Source organism: Cololabis saira, chromosome 19 (assembly GCF_033807715.1).
Source record: "Cololabis saira isolate AMF1-May2022 chromosome 19, fColSai1.1, whole genome shotgun sequence".
Lineage (NCBI taxonomy): Eukaryota > Metazoa > Chordata > Actinopteri > Beloniformes > Belonidae > Cololabis > Cololabis saira.
In genome coordinates this window covers 22008228-22028692 of record NC_084605.1, presented here as the reverse complement: position 1 = coordinate 22028692, position 20465 = coordinate 22008228, and the positions used below count along the sequence as shown (strand labels likewise).

The window sequence follows — 20465 nt, the reverse complement described above, 5'->3', positions numbered from 1 at the left end:
CTTATGTGCTATGTGATACGTCAACAAGTCTTTTCACAGGTTTCTCACGCTGAAAAATGATTAATTTCACCGCACAGAAATTTCAACAGCCCATCTTACAAACAAGTCAAAGGCAGACTATGCTACTGTGCCAACGTGCTAATCTCAGCTGCCTTGCATTACCAACCTATCGGCCAATCAGAAAATATAATTTTTTGTTGCTGGGTAAGGTTTGAGTTTCAGCTTCAGCAGAGCCCTGTCTATTCATTAAAATGAGAACTCCTGTAATCAATACGTCATTGCAAAACTCCTCCTTCCGGTGTTCTTTTGATGATTATTTCTGTCACGTTCAGTGAAAATGTTCAACTCATACACTGGATTTTGGAAAAGTCATGTATGCTGTGTTGGCATCTGGTTGTAGCTAACACAATGGGAAAAACCAGCAGGCTTTTGAAAAGTTAACTTCCGTCCATTGTTTGACTGTAGTGATATTGTACAGGCTACAAGAGTAGGCTGTTAGAGGAATATCGTCTCTCCCATGGCTGCAATAAGTTAGCATTGGCTACATTAGCATTGTTAACATTGGCTAACAAGCGAAAGCATTTGTAAAGATCTCTACTTTTGTGCATTGAACACTTGGAGAATGTTCTGTTTTTTATATGAATTGATGGAGGGCAAGTGATAATGAGGCATTGGTTTCAAGCTGGGCAATCGTGTGAGCCGTTTTCTGAGAGTACAACATCACTGCATGAGAGATTTTGGAAACGGATTCAGTATTGTATCACTTCTTATTTTCCTGGTGGAAAATCCAAGGTTTCCCCACTTTGGTTTAAAATATGAGGATTTGGGTTTTACAAGGTTTTGGGTTTTACAAGGTTCTGACTCTCCTCAATTGAGCTTCTGTGTATGTGTTTGAAAGGGTTGTCATGATTTGTTTGTTGATTGCAACAACATCCATGGCCTCTGTTGACTTACGAAGTTGCCTGCAAGGACCACATAAAATAAACTGGGGAATTCACAACTGATTTCAAAGATTATACATTAAAATTTATACTAGTGAATTGCTTCAGAACCCGTATTTTGTGTGAACTTTTTCTGAGATTCACATATGGTAAATGAAGTAGTATTTGAGGCCAGACTTCTATAAATCAAACGACAACAAAAAACAACAAGAAAACTAATCTGAACTCAATCACTAAACATGGCTCTTAGAGGCAACCATCCTGCCAGACACAGGCAGACAGAAAAGCACACACAATTACTTTGCTTCCTGATACATCAACAAGTGCTTCTATCTACAAGCTCTTTGAGGAAATCTCATTGAGGTCCGTCCTGTGTGCTGTCAGTGTGGATTATTGTCAGACCATGTGTAACAGGCCTGATCTGACCCTCGTCCTGATCCCAGGTTTATGCCTAAATTGAGGTGGCAGAGTGTAAGCATGCCATCCAAACAACCAAGCTATTTTGGGGCCAGGGATTTCCCTCGAGCCCCTTCAGTTCAAGATGATTATATACACCTTTGCCAACCCCCAGTGAAACCTCAACGATGCTATGTGAGAATATCCCCCAGTACTTGTCAATATTAGATAAACATTCCACGGTTAAAGGAAAAAAGTAGGTCTATTATTAGATGTTAAGGAGTGTAAACTTCCATTAGGGAAAATACATTTGAAATGGACATTAATGTTAGCGCTTGGAGCTGTGTGAAAAATAAATAGCGATTTAAAAACTCTGACTAAACTCAAAAATACCATTCCATTAAATTGTGATAGCGTGGATACAATCCCTAAAGACAAATCAAGAGAAGTTACTTTGTATTTGTGCAAACGTGTATAGAAAGGACTGTTGGTAGAGGATGGTTCTTCTGTGTGCTGTATGTGCAAGTCAGAGAGAGACGGAGAGTCCATCACTTCTGTTGCCACAGATCACTGGATCAGTACTTAGTACTAAGTACTAATTACTTACGATATTTATGACAGAATAGGCAAGTGTTAAAAGGCCACAAGCTCTCCATCTACAGTATTGATAGTCGTTTGTGCCACATTGGAGGTCAACTTGACTTCTAACGAGGCAGAGATGCCTGCACAAACAATCGTTTTGATAACTTACTTTTTGTATGTGTCAATCGTTCAGCGGCAGTTTCTTAATAAAAAAGGAAAAGGTCATTGCTGTGGTGACAGTAATGAGCTCAACCCAGCGGTAGGCGTCACTGTGGTTATTGCCACAGTATTAACGGGCAGAGATTTTTGAGTCTTGTCAGAGGTTGAAGATGGTTAGTTATTTATCTTCAAACAACAGATGGGGGTTTGTTTTACCTCTGGAGTATTACTTTGAAAGCAACAGACCAGAACGTTGAGGGTGGTTCAAAATCAGCTGTGTATTGGATTAACCTTTCCTCATATAGCTCTTTTTTCACAATGGTGCAGTGATTTAGGGGTTCAGACCAGAAAGGTGTAATAATGAAAGAGTCATTAGCTTAATTGGCAAATTCTGGACAGTATGTTCTGCTACAAAGAACTAAAACATTCTCGAAAGGTGTGTTGATGCAGAGATCAAGGCAAATATTCCATCAGAACTCACCAGGAACTCCACTTCTCTCAGCTATTTTCCTTCATTCTCACTCCTTTGTAAGCTGATGAAATATATTGGTGATCAAAAAGATGAAAGCCTTAGGATCAGAGAAAAAAAAAACAGATAAAGCTGTTACGAGGATGTACTCTATTTTACGCCACTTTGTGCTACACTGGGAAGATGTGTGCGTATCCATGCCTTTAAGATTATTCTATTGACATTTTAGTCAAAGTTACCTTTCAAGTTGCCTTTGAATGCATCTTTACATTTGTATGGACTTTTTTTTTAATCATATTTCTCACGTAACAGATAGCATTAACAGCTTGAGCACTTATGCAGGACAGCCCATCATTATTCTTAGAGCAATTTAACCGGGAAAACCAACAAGTCTTTAAACGACTGAGTTGGTTGCTTTGGTAATACTGCAAATACAAGCTTCTAACTGACCAACACTCAGGAACAACGGAAACCAAGTCCAAAAAGAGCAATTGAAAGCCAGAGCAGGAGAGGATATGAGGCGGAGGACCCACCATTCTTAGTGCCAACACTGCTGGTTTAGTGCTGTCATCATGTCTTGTCTGATTGATTGTGAGTAGGTTGATGTGCATGTGGGAGAAGTGCTCTTGCAGTGGTTAAAACTGATTTCCTTGATTTGCTTTTTATTTTTTAATCAATGTCTGATGCTACATGATTGTGGGCGTTTGGTTGGCGCCATCATTGTTTGTAGGTGGATGTGAGAACATTGAATACAGAGCAACATTCAGGCTTGAACATTTCCAGGGCAGTTAACTTCAGACCTTTTTCTAAGAGTCCACTTTAAAAACAAATTATGTTGTAAAGGCCATTGTGCAAATTAGCAAGTTAAACTCTGTCCAGAAGAATCTTTATCAACTGCTGGTTAGAGGGGGAACTAAGATCAGATAATAAATACAGAGCTCAGGAAGTTAATATCGAAGTCAGTTTTAGAAGACTTTAGAGGCCGGAAATCACACAAACTTACCAGTGTCAGATATCTGTACTTGGATTTTATGCAGCCAGGTGTAAAAGTTAGTATGCGCTCTTTGAATTTTATCTGTTTTTTGTTTATTGACAAGCGATAATTTCCCAAAAAGAAAAAAAAGAAACATGATTGTAGTGTGTCTTTGTATTAGACAAATGAAATGTCAGAAGAGCAACAACCTATAATGTTACATATGTACGTTTTGTTTTTGGTCTAAGCTTAAAACTGATTGTCATTGATATAACTGAGAAAAGAGATGTCATGTCCATAAATGATCTGCATCAGTTTATGTAAAATAGAGCCCCATTAGAGCATCTTCTGCTATAGCAACCCTTAACTTGGACCTTTAGAAAGATAATTTTATCTCCTGGTGCTTCATGTTTTCTTCTGTGAGTGTAAATATTTAAATGCTAATAATGTTCTCTGAAATATGTAGATAAATGTATCTGAAAACCACAAAAGACTGTAAGTGGTCCTTAAGTTGGTTGGTCTGCTTGTTCATTATCATCTGCTTGTCTTACATAATTCCGTCATGCTCAGCAGATCAAGGAAAATCAGCCTGGGGCATAACCGCTGGAAAACAAAAATGCTAATTTTTGGCTGAAATACAGAGTACCCTGAACATCAGCAGTAAACAAATACGAGATGCAATATTTCCATACCCATTTTCCCTTTCTCTAATTCTCTTGAGGAACATCATAAAAGTAATTTGTAAGTTCAAAAGGAGGCACTAAGTGATTTTCTGCACACAGTTTACTCTCTTTGCTACTGCAGAGGTGTGACTCACTGAGTCGACATACTATTAAGCTCCCAGCATTCACCTGGCTGCAGGCACTGGTGTGGTGAAACAAATACAAGCATCTCTGAGAATCAATTTAATGGGTTTGTGAGTGGAAAGCACCATGACGCTAGAAGAGAGTAAGTAGAAGCTTCAGGAAAGTCTGTGAAAGAATTTAAAGAGAAGTAGAAAGATATGTAAATATGCAGCAGACTTATATTAACATTACTGTTCAGAAAAATGATAGACAGCAAAATAAAAAGCCCAACCTGTTTCCAACTGGGTAGCTGATGTACAACTTGATACATTCTGTAGTGGAAAAAAATCCAGCATGACGTGTCGAAACGAGGCACCTATGAAGCCATTCATAGTTGTTAACTGGGCAAAACAAGTAAATCAAACATTGTAAAATGATGTGAGGATTGTAGTGTGGTTTCTTAGTACATACACCTTCTCACTTCTCCTTGCATGATAACAAATCACTGATGTTTCTAACCCTTCTCTTTACCTTTTTTGCACTGAACCCTAGTATCAGGGAGATTGTTTTTTTGATCACAGTGAGAGGTTGCCTCTAGCAGCAGGTCAGTGGCCAGATCTCAATCAAAAAACTGATATACTAAAGACCTGAACCGAGATCTGGGTTTAGAAGCAACTGAAAACCAGATACTGCAACCTGTTTTTACTCTGAGGGTGTCAGATACTGTTGGTCTATTGAAGGTGTCCTGTGCGTGCAAAACATAACAATCATTCATTAGCTAGATTACTTCCCCCCGGGTTACATTCTAAATATATCCACAATAGATATTTTAGATGTCAGCACCGGAGGAAAAACACTGAAAACAAAACCTTTATTTTAGGTTTCGGTATTGTATCTACTCAGTTAGGTTTAGGAACTCAAACTACTTTAAAAAAATGTGAGGTTTAGTTCAAAATTCACATGCTGATCTATTAAATAATGATGTTAAAAAATACTGTTTCATTCTACAGTGCATTGTGATGCCTGGGCTGTCAAAATGACAGTATATGACTCCCTGAGACCAAGACTAGACTTTATATTTTTGAAGGTGTTCGTCTATAACACTAGTTTCTGTTTTTATGTGTGAAGGGGGATGCTTCTAAAACAGGTTCGGAGATTGATTCCGTTGCGCGGAGTATGGAGGATGTTAATGGCAGCAAGAAGGATTTATCGCCTTCTCCAGGTGAGGCATGGGGGCAAAGGACATATATTGATCCCAAGATGGGAATAGAATAAAAATGAATCTTAAATCTGTGTGATTTTTTTCTCCACCTTTTGTATGTTGATGGCTGACAATGGGCATGTATTTGGCCAAGCTGATCCCATGACAGACGCTGAACTAGACATGTTGGTCCACAGTATACACTGTTGCAGTTTCACAAACTATTATGTCTTTAATTGCTAATTTCATCACACAAATCAAATTTAAGTTCCAATTTATCAGAACAAATGCTTATAAGGAAGAAGATGGAGATATGGAAAGATGCAACTCAACCGGCCCTCATCCAAAAGGTTGCTAGATGGAGGCATGGTTGTTGGAAAAAAAGAAAAGAAAAGAAATCAACACGGGGGCCTAGCATTTTCATTGTCAGGGCAGGGTGATGGCTTTTCTTTTGAAGAATGGGGACCCAAATACAACATACTCCTGCCTCCCATGTACAGTAATGTCAGTGCAGGGGTGTTGGAGATACAAGTCCAAATTGATAATCGGACAGATTCGGGAGGGACAATGCACGTTTTGTCCAGTCTATGGAACACTGCAACACATATTTCCCCTCCCTAGGGCCTGATAGAGGCATATGATTTTGCTCAACCAGTACTAATGTGCTTGGTTGACTGGGACCATATTCCCCAGGGTGTTTTCTAAGGGCCACTTCAGGATTATGGGATACTGGGACCGTTGCTACTGGCCATTTGGTCCCTTTATAAGGAGAGCAAAAGTTTGACTATATTGTTGGCAGTTAAAAAAATAAGTAAAAAAATTGAGCTAAAAGGCAAGGTTCACTATTAACTGGTCAATGTGTGTTCCTACCTTCACCTATGGTCACATACTGTGGGTAGTGATTGATTGCTGATACAAGCGACTGATTTCATGTGCTGGGTAGCTGGACTTTTCCTTTGAGAGTGGGTGACATTTTCCTTCCAAGGAAGGGACCCAGAATAAGGGGGTTGCTCCACCACATCAAGAGGAGCCATGTGAGGTAGCAATATCCAAGCACCAAGTTGGACATGCCCACCTTCCACCCTGAGGAGGTATTCAAGTTGGAGGAGATCCGGAGACAGAACCAGGACACCCAGGAAAGATTGTATCTCCCCATTAGCTTGGGAACGTCTCTGAATCTTCTGGAAAGACCTGGAGGAAATGGCCAGGAAAGGAGATATTTGGAGCTCTCAGTTAGGCTGCTTCCCCTGCGACCTAAACCCAAGTAATAAGTAGTTAATGGGTGCAGATACGCATTTTAATATTCATGCTTCCCAATTTCTGACAAATCTGCAAACCATGAATATTTCACAAAAACACAGCCTGGGGACATGATGCCATTTCTACATTTAAAACCACGGATTATATCAGTGCCTAGTATTGATTATATGGACAAACACACACATTTCTGATGAGACTAGACCGATCTGACCAGTTCCTTGAACAGGATCAAACCAGTACAGTAACAATTCTCAATGCACCACTTCTCATCCCCTCTCATTAATGTTTGCACTGACTGAAAAAGCAAATGGAAAAAATACAACCCCCGGGTGAACTGCATCATCTTCCCCTCAGTCTCTGCAAGTGTTGTGTGTAAAACTGCTTACATAGCTGGAAAAACCCTTACAGTATGTATATCTTCAGATAAAAGAGCTGGGAGGAATCAGTGTTATTAAAGTTGCATTCCCCCCATAATGCTATGCATTTGTATTGCTGTCAAACATAATATTCTCCCCCACGCATCCCATAAGATTAAGGATCTGCTGAAATATTCATGTTGCTCAATAACATTAAAGAGCATCCACTTTAAAATACTACATTAATGAAGTTGTAATTTCATGGTAAGCCTGGTTGTATGCCACTTCCTGTTCTTCCTAATATGTGAATTCAACTCAACACTTGGCATTTTTTAATGAGCTTTTGTATGTATTGACATGTATGATTATTTTGCTAGTAGTTCCAGTGAATGGTCATGTGGAAATGAAGACCAGCCTGACTCCTCCACTCATTACCCACACTGCTGCCACCCCCATGCCTGTGCCCAAGCTGCCCGTTGGAGGAGACCCAACCCTGGGCTACGAGTCCCGCCGAGGCAGCAACGTCTCCATAGACCCATCCGGCTATGAAAAATCACCAGTTAGTGTATTTATTATTTGTCTAAACTGCAATCACAAGCAAGTGGCACGTGTCAAGTGTGTTAAAGCTGTGCTTGGATGTCTCAAAGGCCATTACTTTAAGTGCCTGCCAGGAATGATGCCTACTGCAACCTGACTTTCCAAGCGCCGCCTGTCTAAATTGATTATGTGTGTTCTGCTGCTGTGGAGGTCATAATGATTGAATCTTCAAATGCCACATTTTATTTGACAAACTGATGATCCAGATTAAGATTAAATCCAAATCTATAAATATATCATTCAACCACAATTCTCAGTTCAGTTCACCTCAGACAAAACAATTACACTCATCATGTTTCCATTACCCTTGAAACCGTATAAACTGGACTTGCATTTAGAAAATGAATAAGAATAGAAACCTTTTGCAAAAACTACCAAGAAATGTTCATGTTCACATGAAGTGTTTTTTTCTGGCTATTTGGAAACTTTTTTCAAAACTGCAAAGAAATCCTTTTTTTTTCAGAATGTTACTGCCTTGAATAACTCAAACATATTACAAGTCCGACTAGAGTCATGAATCCACTTCTCCATGAAATCCTGGACATTGACTTCCAAGAAATAATTTTCCCGTAGACGTGGTTGGAGCCAACCACAACTACGGGAAAATGCTGAACGACGGCTAAAATGAAAGCAGTCGTGGACATCTATACCCTCTTTTGAAGACTTTCCAAGACAGTGTATCTCAAGACAAGAAAACACAGCTTTCTTGCACAACATATCCTAAAGAAAATGCTTCATTTTGTAGCTGAATTTAATTGATATTTCAGAATACACCAAAGTTTTGTATCAAAACTGAGGTGGAAATGCGGCTTTCGGTCTACTCTCATAGACCTGAATCAGTGCAACTGGACTAATTTTCTTTTGCTTTTAAATCATTAAAGCGACACTACGTAACTTTTCCACCTTAATATCATATTTCCAGAGTCATTGTGATGGTACATCAACTTCCAACAGGTTTAATGACACCTCTGTCATGATCTGAGGGGGTCTGTATCGCCTTCACTGGCACTATGTAACTTTGAGGAGCATGGTAGGAACCCTGCCACACTAAAAAACTACAAATTTTACGGCTTTGACTGCTTTACGGCACATACGTCACTTCCCCCTCCTTCCCGATTCGTAGTTGAGACAAAAATGGGCGGGGCTTGGAGCGCAGAGGCTGAGCTCAGCAGAAGCTGATGTTGAGCTAAACGAGGAGCTGGTATCATGGCCGAAGCAGCGAAAAAAACGAAGAAAATAAAAGTTTTAACGGAGCGGAGGAGGCGAAAAAAAGAAAGCGGGAGAGTAACAAGCTAAATGCCCGGTGGAGAATAAACATTGGCCCGGCGTTCTCTCGCTACAAGCCCTGGTAGCGCCGTCGTCTTGGACGAGATGGTTGAAGGATGTAAAGACGTTCATCACCTTCAGGTATGCACTTTTGTCAACACCTATGTCAGTGTGTTTTACAAAAACAATTATCCTAAAACTACTACAGCTGGTGTAAGTGTTGCTACTGTATCAAATGTCAATATCTATGTAAACCTTTTGACTCTTCAGGTCTGTATATACAGATACTTATACACTGATGGTAAAAGCAACACATTTGTAGATATAGTAAAATATAACCAGAAAAATGAAATATATAGGCAAAGTATACACTTCCAGATGAAAAAAATACAATATAAACAACGTATAAGCATATAAAATAAATCTACTTTGTTGGAATTATATTAAAATAATAACAATAGTAGTAAAAGAAACCTTATGGTGTTTATAATGTGTCGTTTTATCTTGTGAGTGTATAAATATATACATTTCTCTAATTTTTCTATAGCTATACATTACTTGCTTTTACTTTCTGCATAATTACAGTGACTTCAACAAAGAAAAAAATTCAAACTTGTGATCAACAAAATATGTTGAATGATTTATAGGTCAGTAATTATCAGAAAGACATAATGTTTTTGTATCTTTATTCTCACACTCTGCAGGACAACATCAGATCTGGAAAACTTCCAGAATCACATCCTCATGCAGGGAAGGTTCTCCTAAACTCCAGCAGTGAATCATCAGGGAAGGTTCTCCTACACTCCAGCAGTGAATCGCACGCGGACTCTCCCAGCACCAAACAAGGATGGACACAAGATGCTACTGCTACTATAGTCATTGTATTTATTTACAGTAACTTCTTACACTGTTTCATAGTTCAGTTTTTATTATCAGTTCATTATTTTTAGTTTATTTTTCTACTACTCTATTTACACTTGTTTACTTTATTCACAGTAATTTATCCTGTCATACAGTTGTTCATTACTGCTACTGTGATACAGATTACTTATTGTTTATAATAAGTATGTATGGGATAACTGCTGTCACTATGCAAATGACAAAGTTCAAGAATGTTCTATTTTCTGAAAGGTGTGTAAATAAAAGTCTGTCTTGTTTTGCACAAATGTCTTTATTTTAAACACACAAAAACAACTGTACAGGAAAAAATGGAACAAAAAAAAAACAATATCAAAATATTTGCAGTAATCTTCATAAAGGTTCCATTCTAGAGAAGACGGGGATCCCTGAAACCACTGTACTGTCCCATTGGGTCTGGAAAGGTGTCTCTTATTTTCCAAACATCATGCTGCCAGAGCACAAACTGGCGATATGTATATATATGCATATATATATGATATATATGCTGCGTGTCGGTTCTGTCTTTGTGGGGGTTCAAACTCTGATGATGCAGAGGTAGAGGTGTTCTCACGAACAGCAGATTCCTGATAAAACAAGAGACAGAATTGTTATGATACAAATGTAAATGTAGAATTCTATGATCAATAAGAATCAAAATTAGAATGTTTTCACATACTGGGGATTCGTCTTGGGTTTTTTGGTAATTCTAAAATTACTGACAATATCAACAACAGACAGAGAAATAATAGTGATCATAAAAATGTGTAATTCGCAATGAGGAAGCTTTATAAAATAATAATACAATTGAATAGAATTACAGCACTAGAGGAAATAATGCAATGCGAAGAAAATGTATAGAACATTTCTAGTATTTTTCCTGAGAGCTGTAAAATTGTGCAGGGCTGATCTGCAAAATATAAGGAATGGGCATTCAGTTATTCACAGTTTATAAAGTATTTTTTTATTTTGTTAGTAAGTATGTTGGACTACTAATTTATGACGAAGTCTCTCTAAAAAACGTGACAGGAAAAAGGTGCAGAGCGTATGAGTTTGTAGGAGCATTATATCGCTGAAACAACTTAATGAAACCAATTTGAACTTAGTGTTTTTCAACATCATCATATTATATTGTTTAGCCAAAAATAGATACATTACCTCTTCATTATCCATCCTGCAAACGACCGCTGAAAACAGAAAAGTCGTTTTCAAAGTCCGTCCCGTCTTCTCTCATCAAAACAAATGCAGCGGCGGGGACGGGGGTTTTCCGGCAGTACGCGCTGGTGCTCATGGGAAATGGAGTGTTCTTTCTGGTAAAGCACTACCGATTTTTGTCCAAAGGAGGCGCCAAACTCAACAAAGCTGAAAGTTCCGTTGTGCTGCTTTAAAAGAAGCAAAGATTTAATCAAAAACAAATTTAAAAAGTAGTCAAGTTCCCCTTGATACAAGCCTTTTGGCTTTTATACTAGTCTTGACTCGTCCCGCCTCCACTCGCCTTGTCCTCGTTTGATTCTAGACACCCAGATGAGAAGTGGGAGGGTTGGAGCAAAGCGTATTTGACGTATTTGATTGTGTGATCTAAACGGAGAAGACAGTAAAGATGTAGAACCTGGAGGAGATGATATATGTGCTGCTTGGTCTGTGACATGTGTTAGATATCAAGTTAAAAAATGAGAGTGAAAGAAGCTTCAAGCGGCGATGCTTTTTTTTTTGTTTGTTTGTGTCGGCGCTGCTGAAAAGTCAGTTGGGAGCCGCGAGCAGCTATGAAGTGACAGAGCTCCTGGTAGATCTGGTCCTTCCTTGTCGCCCGTCTACATCCCTTTTTAATTCTCTCCTCAGCCACCAGATTTATGAACATCTGCACCTCAGAGTTGGATCACCAAACAGACGTTTGCACTGCCATTGCCTGTTGAATAAAATGAAGAAGTCGCGACCCGCTCTTGCGCTGATTCCCGCTTCCTGATTCAAAACACTAAGTGGCCTGTAGGGTGATGACGTCAGATACAGGGCCGACTCAGCCGCTTAGAACCTCGGAAGAATAGGTACAAAAAAAGTATCTACTCGGCACGCCTCCACCCGCCTCCACCCGTAGTGTAAAAGTGCAAAACGGGGGCGTGACGAGTCGAGTCGCGCTGAGTAGGTACTAGTGAAAAAGCGCCATTTGAGAGCTACCATGACCTGGATGATTGAGAACCTACACCAGTGTAACGCTATCAGTGAGGACAAACATTTTTGCCTTGGACTTCAGATCTTTCTCTGTCCTTGAAGTTTTGTTCTTTGGTTCTGTTCCCCCCCTTGCTACAGGCCAGTGCCCGGAGCTCTTCCCCCCACGCCCCGTGGAGCTCGGGCAGCGGCTGGACCAGCCGCAGATCCAGCTGGAACAGCCTGGGTCGCGCACCGTCTTACAAGCGGCAGAAGCGGCAATCTGGGGAGCGGCGCTCACTGCTGTCCGGGGAGGGCAACTCCAGCTCTGACGACGGGGAGGGAGGCGGTGAGGGCGGAGGTGGGCTGATGGAGGAAGACGCCACTTCCCTGGCCAGGACCGACTCCATGTCTCAGCCACAGACGGGACCCCGACAAAGGAGGATGGAGTCGGTGGAGACACGGAGCTCCGTGGATCTGCCCACTGATGCCCTCCTGCAGGTAGTTCCTTAGTGCCACCAGCTTTTACTTCTGCCAGGCTACGGCACCTTAACCCTTGTTGTAGTCTAACGTGCAGCTTCCTGGAAATGTAACTACGCACTGGGTGGATGTAGACCATAACAAATGGGATTTCTTGCTCTGTATCTATGGCTACTACTTCTTCCTTGTCATTATCAACCCCCCTTTTCTTCCCCATTGTTTTAGGTGCCCCACCTGTACCGTTCAGCCAGCATGCACAGCTCCAGACCCCCGTCCTTGAGCCACTTACGGCCACCAGAACACAACGACTGCAACGGGAAGAGATCTCCTTCAGCCCTCAGCCCGGCGACGCCCTCTTTGGAAGAAAACACTGAAGATGAGAATGCAGAGGAGGAGGCCAACGTGGTCAGTCTGCTTGTACTTCTATCTCTAGATTTGGCCCGAGATGTGAAAATGCTTTCTATGGTTTGGAAACCTGATCTTTTAAATTGAATGAGGGATATTTATATAGTTGTTAAATAAATGTCTCATCCGGCTACACTTTTTGTATGTTCTATGATGTCATTGGAATTTTTTTCCAGCTTAATGAATTCTATTTAATTTATAATGATTATTTTATACTTGAATTTCAACCCAAGTTAAGAAAAGGTGGGATGCCATGTAAAATGAAAATAAAAATGAAAAGCGACTCCAGTCAAGAATCCTGTCTGCATTTTTATCCAATGCCACCTGAGGGCCCAAAGATCATGGGAATCAGGAGATTTCCATTTACAATTTGCAGACAAAGCTTTTCACAGATTGGTAAACATCTGCTGAGCTTTATTTCTAAGAACCTCTACCTCTCTAAGATGCTCAGTGCTTTTATGCCCAGTCATGTCACTGACCTGTTGCTGATTAATGTAATTAGAAGCAAGATGTTTCTTTTTAGAACCATTTACTTTTCCAGCTTGTTGTTGTCCCTGTTCCAACCTTTTAGAGATGTGTTTTGTCTTTCCCTTTGCAGGGGCGATTTGCCCGGGTATTCCACTGGCTGGAGAAAAAGCAACCAGATTGGTGCCAGCAGAGACAGACCTGGTCACTTTACATCTTCCCCCCAGAATCCAGGTACTTGGCTTTTACAGCAGTGATTACCTCCATGCCTCTGCCTCTTTGGCCTGTTTCGCTCATGGTTCTGTTCTGCAACACGGGTATTTTTACATGCTCATTCTGAGTTTAAATCAGTGCAACAGTGTCAATACCAATGTGAAATACTTTCATCAAAGTTTCATCAGTTGTACGGAAATAGACTGAGACCTCGTCTTGATGAGGAAGAGATTCATACTGTTGAATTTCAACGACACGCCATACTGCAGACAGCACAGGCAGAGTTTTTTATTGCCGCAACGTGAGCGCAGCAATTTTTTTTCCCTCCGTTCTTATATTCCCTCCCACATTATCACTTCTGAAGTCTCTTTTATCTGCACATTTCTGCCATATCAGGGGTGAGTAAGCAGCAGTAGAGGGAGCAAGGGAGTTTCTCCCACTGAGTGCTGCCTGTTATCTCTGCCACGTGCAGACTCTATCTCCTTCCTTCGCCCCTCGTTCTCCCTTCACTCCTCCTCCCAGTCTTCGGCTTTGATCTGCATGTTTCTGGTGTCGGTCTGAAGGCAACACCAAGCAACGTACCGACCCCGAGCTTCTGCCACAACAACAGCAACATGCCGATCAAACCACAAGGTACAAACCAGCCATCAGCAAGTAAATGTTAGCTCACACTTGAGTTATGCTCTGTCAGTTTAAACATTTATATTTCACTTTTAAGTAAAGTTTGCCCTCCACTCTAACCCCCCCCCCCCAAAAAATAACAAGATTTCCCAGCACAAAAGATACTATTAAAGAAGGCATATCAAGAGAGAAAAATACATCTGTGGAGTCTGAAGAGACTACCAAATCAAAACCTCGACCATCACACAAACCTGTGACTCTGCTTGAGGTTGGATCAGCCTGAAAATGTGTAAATCTGTTAGCCGGTCATATCTGCACGGTACTATGACATCCCAGAACCAGATCAGAGTAGAACCCAACTCCCAAAAAGTTGAGATGCTACGTTAATATTAATTTTAAAAATGGCTTGCGATGATCTCCAGATCTAATACATCTTAAATGTTATTCACAATAGAACAAAGAAAACATCTTAAAAGTAAAAAAAGTGAAATCATACCAGCCTGAGACAAAACAAAGGTTATTCTCAATTGGATAGCATCAACATCAAATGTCTATCACTGTGTAGCATTCCTTCTCCCCAGTTCCCAGATATACAGTACAAGGGAAGCAAAAAGACCTTTTACTGAAGTATAGGAGGAGGAATGTTTTCCTATTCATTCCTGACACAAATGCTTGACAGTCCTTGATCTTCTTCTTTTTTGTTTCATGATGCATCAAAAGTCTGCATTGCAGGCCTAAAACATGTGGTTTATCTTACTGAAAAAAAGCAAGGTTGTCTAGGTAAAAGTAACAGTCTTCATGGAAGCAAATTATGTATATGCTATTAAGCATTGATATTTCGGCTGTAAAAGTCTAAGCTTCTACAGCCTTCCATAGACACGGATGCACCACTGTACCATCAGAGATGGACACTGTTGATCTGAGTGATGATAACGTTGGACGGCCTCTCCTGTTCAGATCAGGAGGACAAGGAGTCCATGGTCGGCAAAAACAGTTGATTATAAGTTGATCTGACCACAGGATCGCTTTCCACTACGCTTCAGATTTTATAAGATTTGGACCAATTGAAGATGGGGATATTTCTGGATAATGTTCACATATTGTTTGTTCTTTGTATTAAAAGACCTTTAACTAGGATGGTGTAGTGAACTGTGTTGTAACACAGCAATGTCCAGAAATGTTTCTGGACGCATGCAGTTATTTCCATTACAGAATCATACCTGCGGTGCCACCTGAAGGCCCAAAGGTTAGGGCCAACTTACACTGCTTTGTTTTGTTGTTTTTGTTTTTTTTTTTTTTGGGGGGGGGGGATGCTGGCTTAGTGACTTGCATTCAAAGATTTCTCCAGGTTGTCTGAATATTTTGATGATGTTACATAATGTAGAAGATGAGATATTAAAGGTCTTTTTGAATTTTACACTGAAGAACGTTATTCTGAACTTGTATCTCAGTTTGTAGACAGTTTTTCACAGACTGCCATTATTTACTTCTAAGAGACTCTGCCTCTCTAAGATGAGATGCTGTTTATACCCACTCATATCACGGGTCTGTTAAAAATTAACCTAATTGGTTTTGCTTTAGTAACTTTTTTTTTCCAGACGTTTTGCCCATGCAATAATGATTCTTTATAGACTAAAAGTCAATAACACACCAAAAGGTGTTTCAGTTTGCATCAGGGTGTGTGTGTGTGTGTGTGTGTGTGTGTGTGTTTTAAATGTTTGTTACTTCTGTAGGACCTCATTTGATTTAATCACTGATGCTGTTTGGACCAGTAAGTCCTTTCAGGGACTAAATGCCAGTCACAATGAGGCAGATTGTAATTTTTGGAGTCCTGGTTAGAGGTAGTGAAGGATGTTGGGTGCAAACTGGTAGAGATGAAATTTGAGGGTTGAGTTAAGCTGTACAAAATGAATGGAAGTGTATTTAAGAGAGGAGCTTTGAAAGAACAAATCAAGTAATACAAAGAAAAGAAAAGATTCAGATCAAGCTCACAGGGTAAAGGCCCACCCAGTCGCTTCCAGTTCAAAAAGCTCTGTTGTAATCTGGTTTTTATGAGTCTAATTTCAGGTCAGTCTTTGACTCGACATAATTGAAAAGCAGCATGCGAATCAGTAGGAGTAATTATTTCTTTCCTTCACTTAAGAGGTTGTGCCTTTTCAAAAGTTCTCAGCGGTTCTCCTCTCTGTTCCATTATACGGTTTGGAATAGCTGATAAAAGCTCCCTGTAGTCTGTTATTGTGGGAGCATTAAGAAAAGTGGAGGAACTTGGCTCAAACCAGAGTTTTAGCTGGCTTTCAGTCGCAGCAGGCTGCCAGTGCTGGCCATCGTTGAGCGTGACCCCGAGGACACTGACTCCGCGTGGCGCCCACTTCGGCCTCGGACCACCTCAGACACAGATAATCACATCAAGTGAAGGCAGCGTAGCAGGAGGCCGGAGTCCAGCAGCTTTCACATGGACCTGAGTTCACCTCCACCTGCCTTTTGTGCTCACTGTAGTAACTGCAGCTGTTGACTATTACTGCGGGGGAAGTTTTTAATAAGTGTGGGAGTGGGTCGGCAGTGCAGGGTTACTGCAGATCAGTCACTGTGATAGCTCATCGAGCTGTCTAAGAACATTAACCATGAACCAAGAGGCTGTTGTTGGCCTTCTACTGTGTCATCAACACGGATGTCCCTAGCTCGACTGACCACGAGGGGCTGGCTGCAAAAAAAAGTCACTCTCCAATGACATCATGTTTACTTTGTAAAGGTCCAACTTTACAGCATAAAATAACCCAACAAAGGTACACTTTTGCAATGAAGGTCTTAAATTAAAGTGACACAAAAAGTGAATGAAGTGACTCCGGTTTGATAAATCTCTCATTTTGACTCTTATTTGTCTCGATGCCTTGACGTCCACTGTAGGTGAGCTAGTGTCGTAAAAAGATGCAACAGACAACTGGAATGGGTGTCCAAAATCATTCTGTGATGTCATAGTCTAACTTTCATTTTAGTTTCATCTTGCTGTCGACTTTCATATTCTAAATCAAATTCTGGCTTGAACATGTATTAAAGAATTTGAGTCTTTGAGGTAATTTACAAGGAAGGGAACACAAAAAAAAAAATGCTGGACCCTCCTATGTGGTTTCTTGCTTGTGTTCTCTCAAATGTAAGTCGCTTTGGTAAGCTTCTGAGTAGGCTATATAAGTTCTATGTATAAAAAGCAGTTTTGGTCTTCATAGACAATTCATATCTATCATAATCATACAGGGTTTGAATTTGTATAAGTTTAAATAAAATAAATCCATACATGTATGCATTATTAGTAGTTTTTTGTTGTTGTTTTTAAAGTAACAGCTACATTATATTTGTGGTGTCAAACCGCTAGCTGTCACTTTAGCTACTTAGCACTTTTGGTGAACTCGACTTCTGAGATATGAACAACAGACCAAAGAATTATAGTCATTGTTATCTTGAAGATACTAGTGCTTGTTTCACTATTGATTGTTGGCTTGGACACCCCCAGATTGCCTCACCTGACCACTAGCCAATTAGTGGCTAGCTATCATAGCCAACCACTGGAAGCAGCTAATTTCACCCCTGGTGGAAGCAGCTAGTTTCACCTAGGGTTGCCACCCGTCCCGTAAAATACGGAATTGTCCTTTATTTGAGAAAAAAATGTTGCGTCCCGTATTGAACTAATATGGGACGCGATTTGTCCCGTATTTTCATTACTTTTTACACCATATTCTAGTTGAATTATTGAAATAAATTAACTTTTACACCATATTCTAGTTTAATTATTGAAATAAATTAACTTTTACACCATATTCTAGTTGAATTATTGAAATAAGTTAACTTTTACACCATATTCTAGTTGAATTATTGAAATAAATTAACTTTTACACCATATTCTAGTTGAATTATTGAAATAAGTTAACTTTTACACCATATTCTAGTTGAATTATTGAAATAAATTAACTTTTACACCATATTCTAGTTGAATTATTGAAATAAATTAACTTTTACACCATATTCTTCACCTGTATGTATATTATACATCTGGGCTGATGTGGACATACGTAGCATAAGAGGCTATTTCAGTTGCTAGTATGGCTGGCTGTCTCTACAGTCATGAAAGTTCAATGCTATTAAAGCATTTTAAACTTTAAATCAAAGCATTTTGTTTTTCATATAAAATAAACACATTTTTATTCAGTTTAGAAGTTTCAGGGCTTTTTTTTTGGCTCCTGCGCTGCTGAAATCAGGGCGTCCCTTATTTCTATTTCTGAAAGGTGGCAACCCTAGTTTCACCCCTGGTGGAAGCAGCTAGTTTTACCCCTGGTGGAAGCTGCTAGTTTCATCCCTGGTGGAAGCAGCTAGTTTTACCCCTGGTGGAAGCTGCTAGTTTCATCCCTGGTGGAAGCAGCTAGTTTTACCCCTGGTGGAAGCAGTTTCACCCCTGGTGGAAGCTGCTAGTTTTACCCCTGGTGGAAGCAGTTAGTTTCACCCCTCATGGGAGGTGACTCAACTGCGCATGCTCTATGGGCCCGATAACGCGGAAGTAAGTGAGCAAATTGCATTGAAATGAATGGACGGCCATTTTCGATGTCCCATCCAGTTTTTATTAATAGATCCATGGTTTCACCCCTGGTGGAAGGCTGCTAGTTTGGGCTACAGCTAGACAGCCGATAGGTCCAGCAACAGGCTCGAGCTCTGATAGTCCTCCGTCCTTGGAGGAGGGTCCCAGTGGAGCCCAGTCAGTTTCAGTATCAGCATAAACCTTTTTACCAGCTCTGGCAGTAGGCTACTCGTTTCAGATGTTACTTTTTGGTAGTGAAACCTAAAAAGGAAAAGCGGATAGTTTCAATCGGAATGAATGTATGACAACATTAGTTATCTTACATTCATTCCCATTGAAGGTAGAATAACATGAATTAGCATTGTAGGTCAACTTAAATAGCAAGCTTGTGGTGACTGAGGCTGGGTGGCCATTATCCAGCAAGTTGCTGAGCATGTTTATTCTTTTCATCTGTCCCATTTTTGGATTAACCAAGATTGGGTGGAGCCAGCCCTTGACAATATGGCATCCCACAGATCCTTACAAAACAGGCTTTAAAAACACTCTTCAGAAAACCTTGAGGTGATATCATAGAGAGTTTTTCCAGTTCTTTTATACAATCTATGGTCTAAACACGGGTACGTTCCGGGCGGTAACACCTCCATTGTTGCAACAACTGGCACTTTCTCGCAGGTAAAGGAAAAGAAACAGCAAGAAAAGTACCTTGAAAAATAATTGTAAGATCGGGAGCTGGTTCAGTGTAAAAATGTGATAGAAAAGTTAATATTTCAAGCTTCAGAAGACAGAATCATTTTAAGATGCACTTTGTGAATTTGATGAACATAAAACTAGCTGCAGTCAATATTTTAGTCAATTATGTCAGCTGTCATTAAGCAGTTGACGTTTTGTTGTCAGAAATCTCAAAAGGTCAGTAATCATCAGAGTGGAAAGCTTGAAACACTTGTCAAAATCTTTTCTCATAACCATCAAGGCATCAAAATGCAAAATGAGAGATTTTCAAATTCAGGGTCTGACAGAGAGTTTTAATTTTGCAGTTACCGTTTATTTTAATACTTTCATTAAAGTTCACATCCAGATATTTGGCCCTTAAACCCCAGAGGAACTTGAAGCATCCGTGCTCCCTCCTTTGACATAGACTCTTTGAAATGGTGGCACTGGTGTTAAAATAACAGAGGAATTAGCTCCTCCAGCTTCTATCATCTATGAGTAAGCACAGTTAGACAACACACACACACACACACACACACACACACACACACAAATATGTGCAGACTCAATGAGTGGAGACACAATGACGACCCATGATGATTTTCAGCAAAACAGTTGCCAAAAATCCAGACCTGAGCCCCTCAATAATGTCCCCAGCTGCACATTTATACCCACATGAGCCTTCAAAGCTGATTTGATTCACAGTTTAATCCCTTCCACAGCCATTTATACCAAATACTCCATCGTCTCTTCTTCTCTGTTGACGTGAGCTGAAAGTCTGGGAACCTTTTCATGTCGAGTAATGAAAGTCAGGCATAATTAATGACACCTAAATCTACAAAGGTTCATTACCGAGTGACTGCACAGGAGACAAGCCCTCTTAATTTGAATAAGCTCATTCGTTACTTGTAAAGTGTGTTAAATGTCCTTATGAGGACATGGCTCTGATTTTAGTTGATTGAATATGGCTTGACCGATCTGAGATTTT

The 20465-nt window shown here is 40.2% G+C and overlaps 1 protein-coding gene across 11 annotated transcripts in view; it reads left to right on the top strand.

Annotated features, from left to right (window-relative positions):
* The window catches only part of cacna1g (calcium channel, voltage-dependent, T type, alpha 1G subunit), a 367678-nt gene that overhangs the window by 241369 nt on the left and 105844 nt on the right, over positions 1-20465 (top strand). For 8 of the 11 annotated variants that reach the window (XM_061709005.1, XM_061709004.1, XM_061708999.1 and 5 more), the window contains 5 exons: positions 5434-5527; positions 7500-7681; positions 12187-12525; positions 12730-12909; positions 13508-13608. In XM_061709005.1, coding sequence (XP_061564989.1) covers positions 5434-5527; positions 7500-7681; positions 12187-12525; positions 12730-12909; positions 13508-13608 — 896 coding nt within the window. The remainder of the gene's footprint in view (positions 1-5433; positions 5528-7499; positions 7682-12186; positions 12526-12729; positions 12910-13507; positions 13609-20465) is intronic. The other 3 variants (XM_061709003.1, XM_061709001.1, XM_061708996.1) reach the window with 1 other exon arrangement.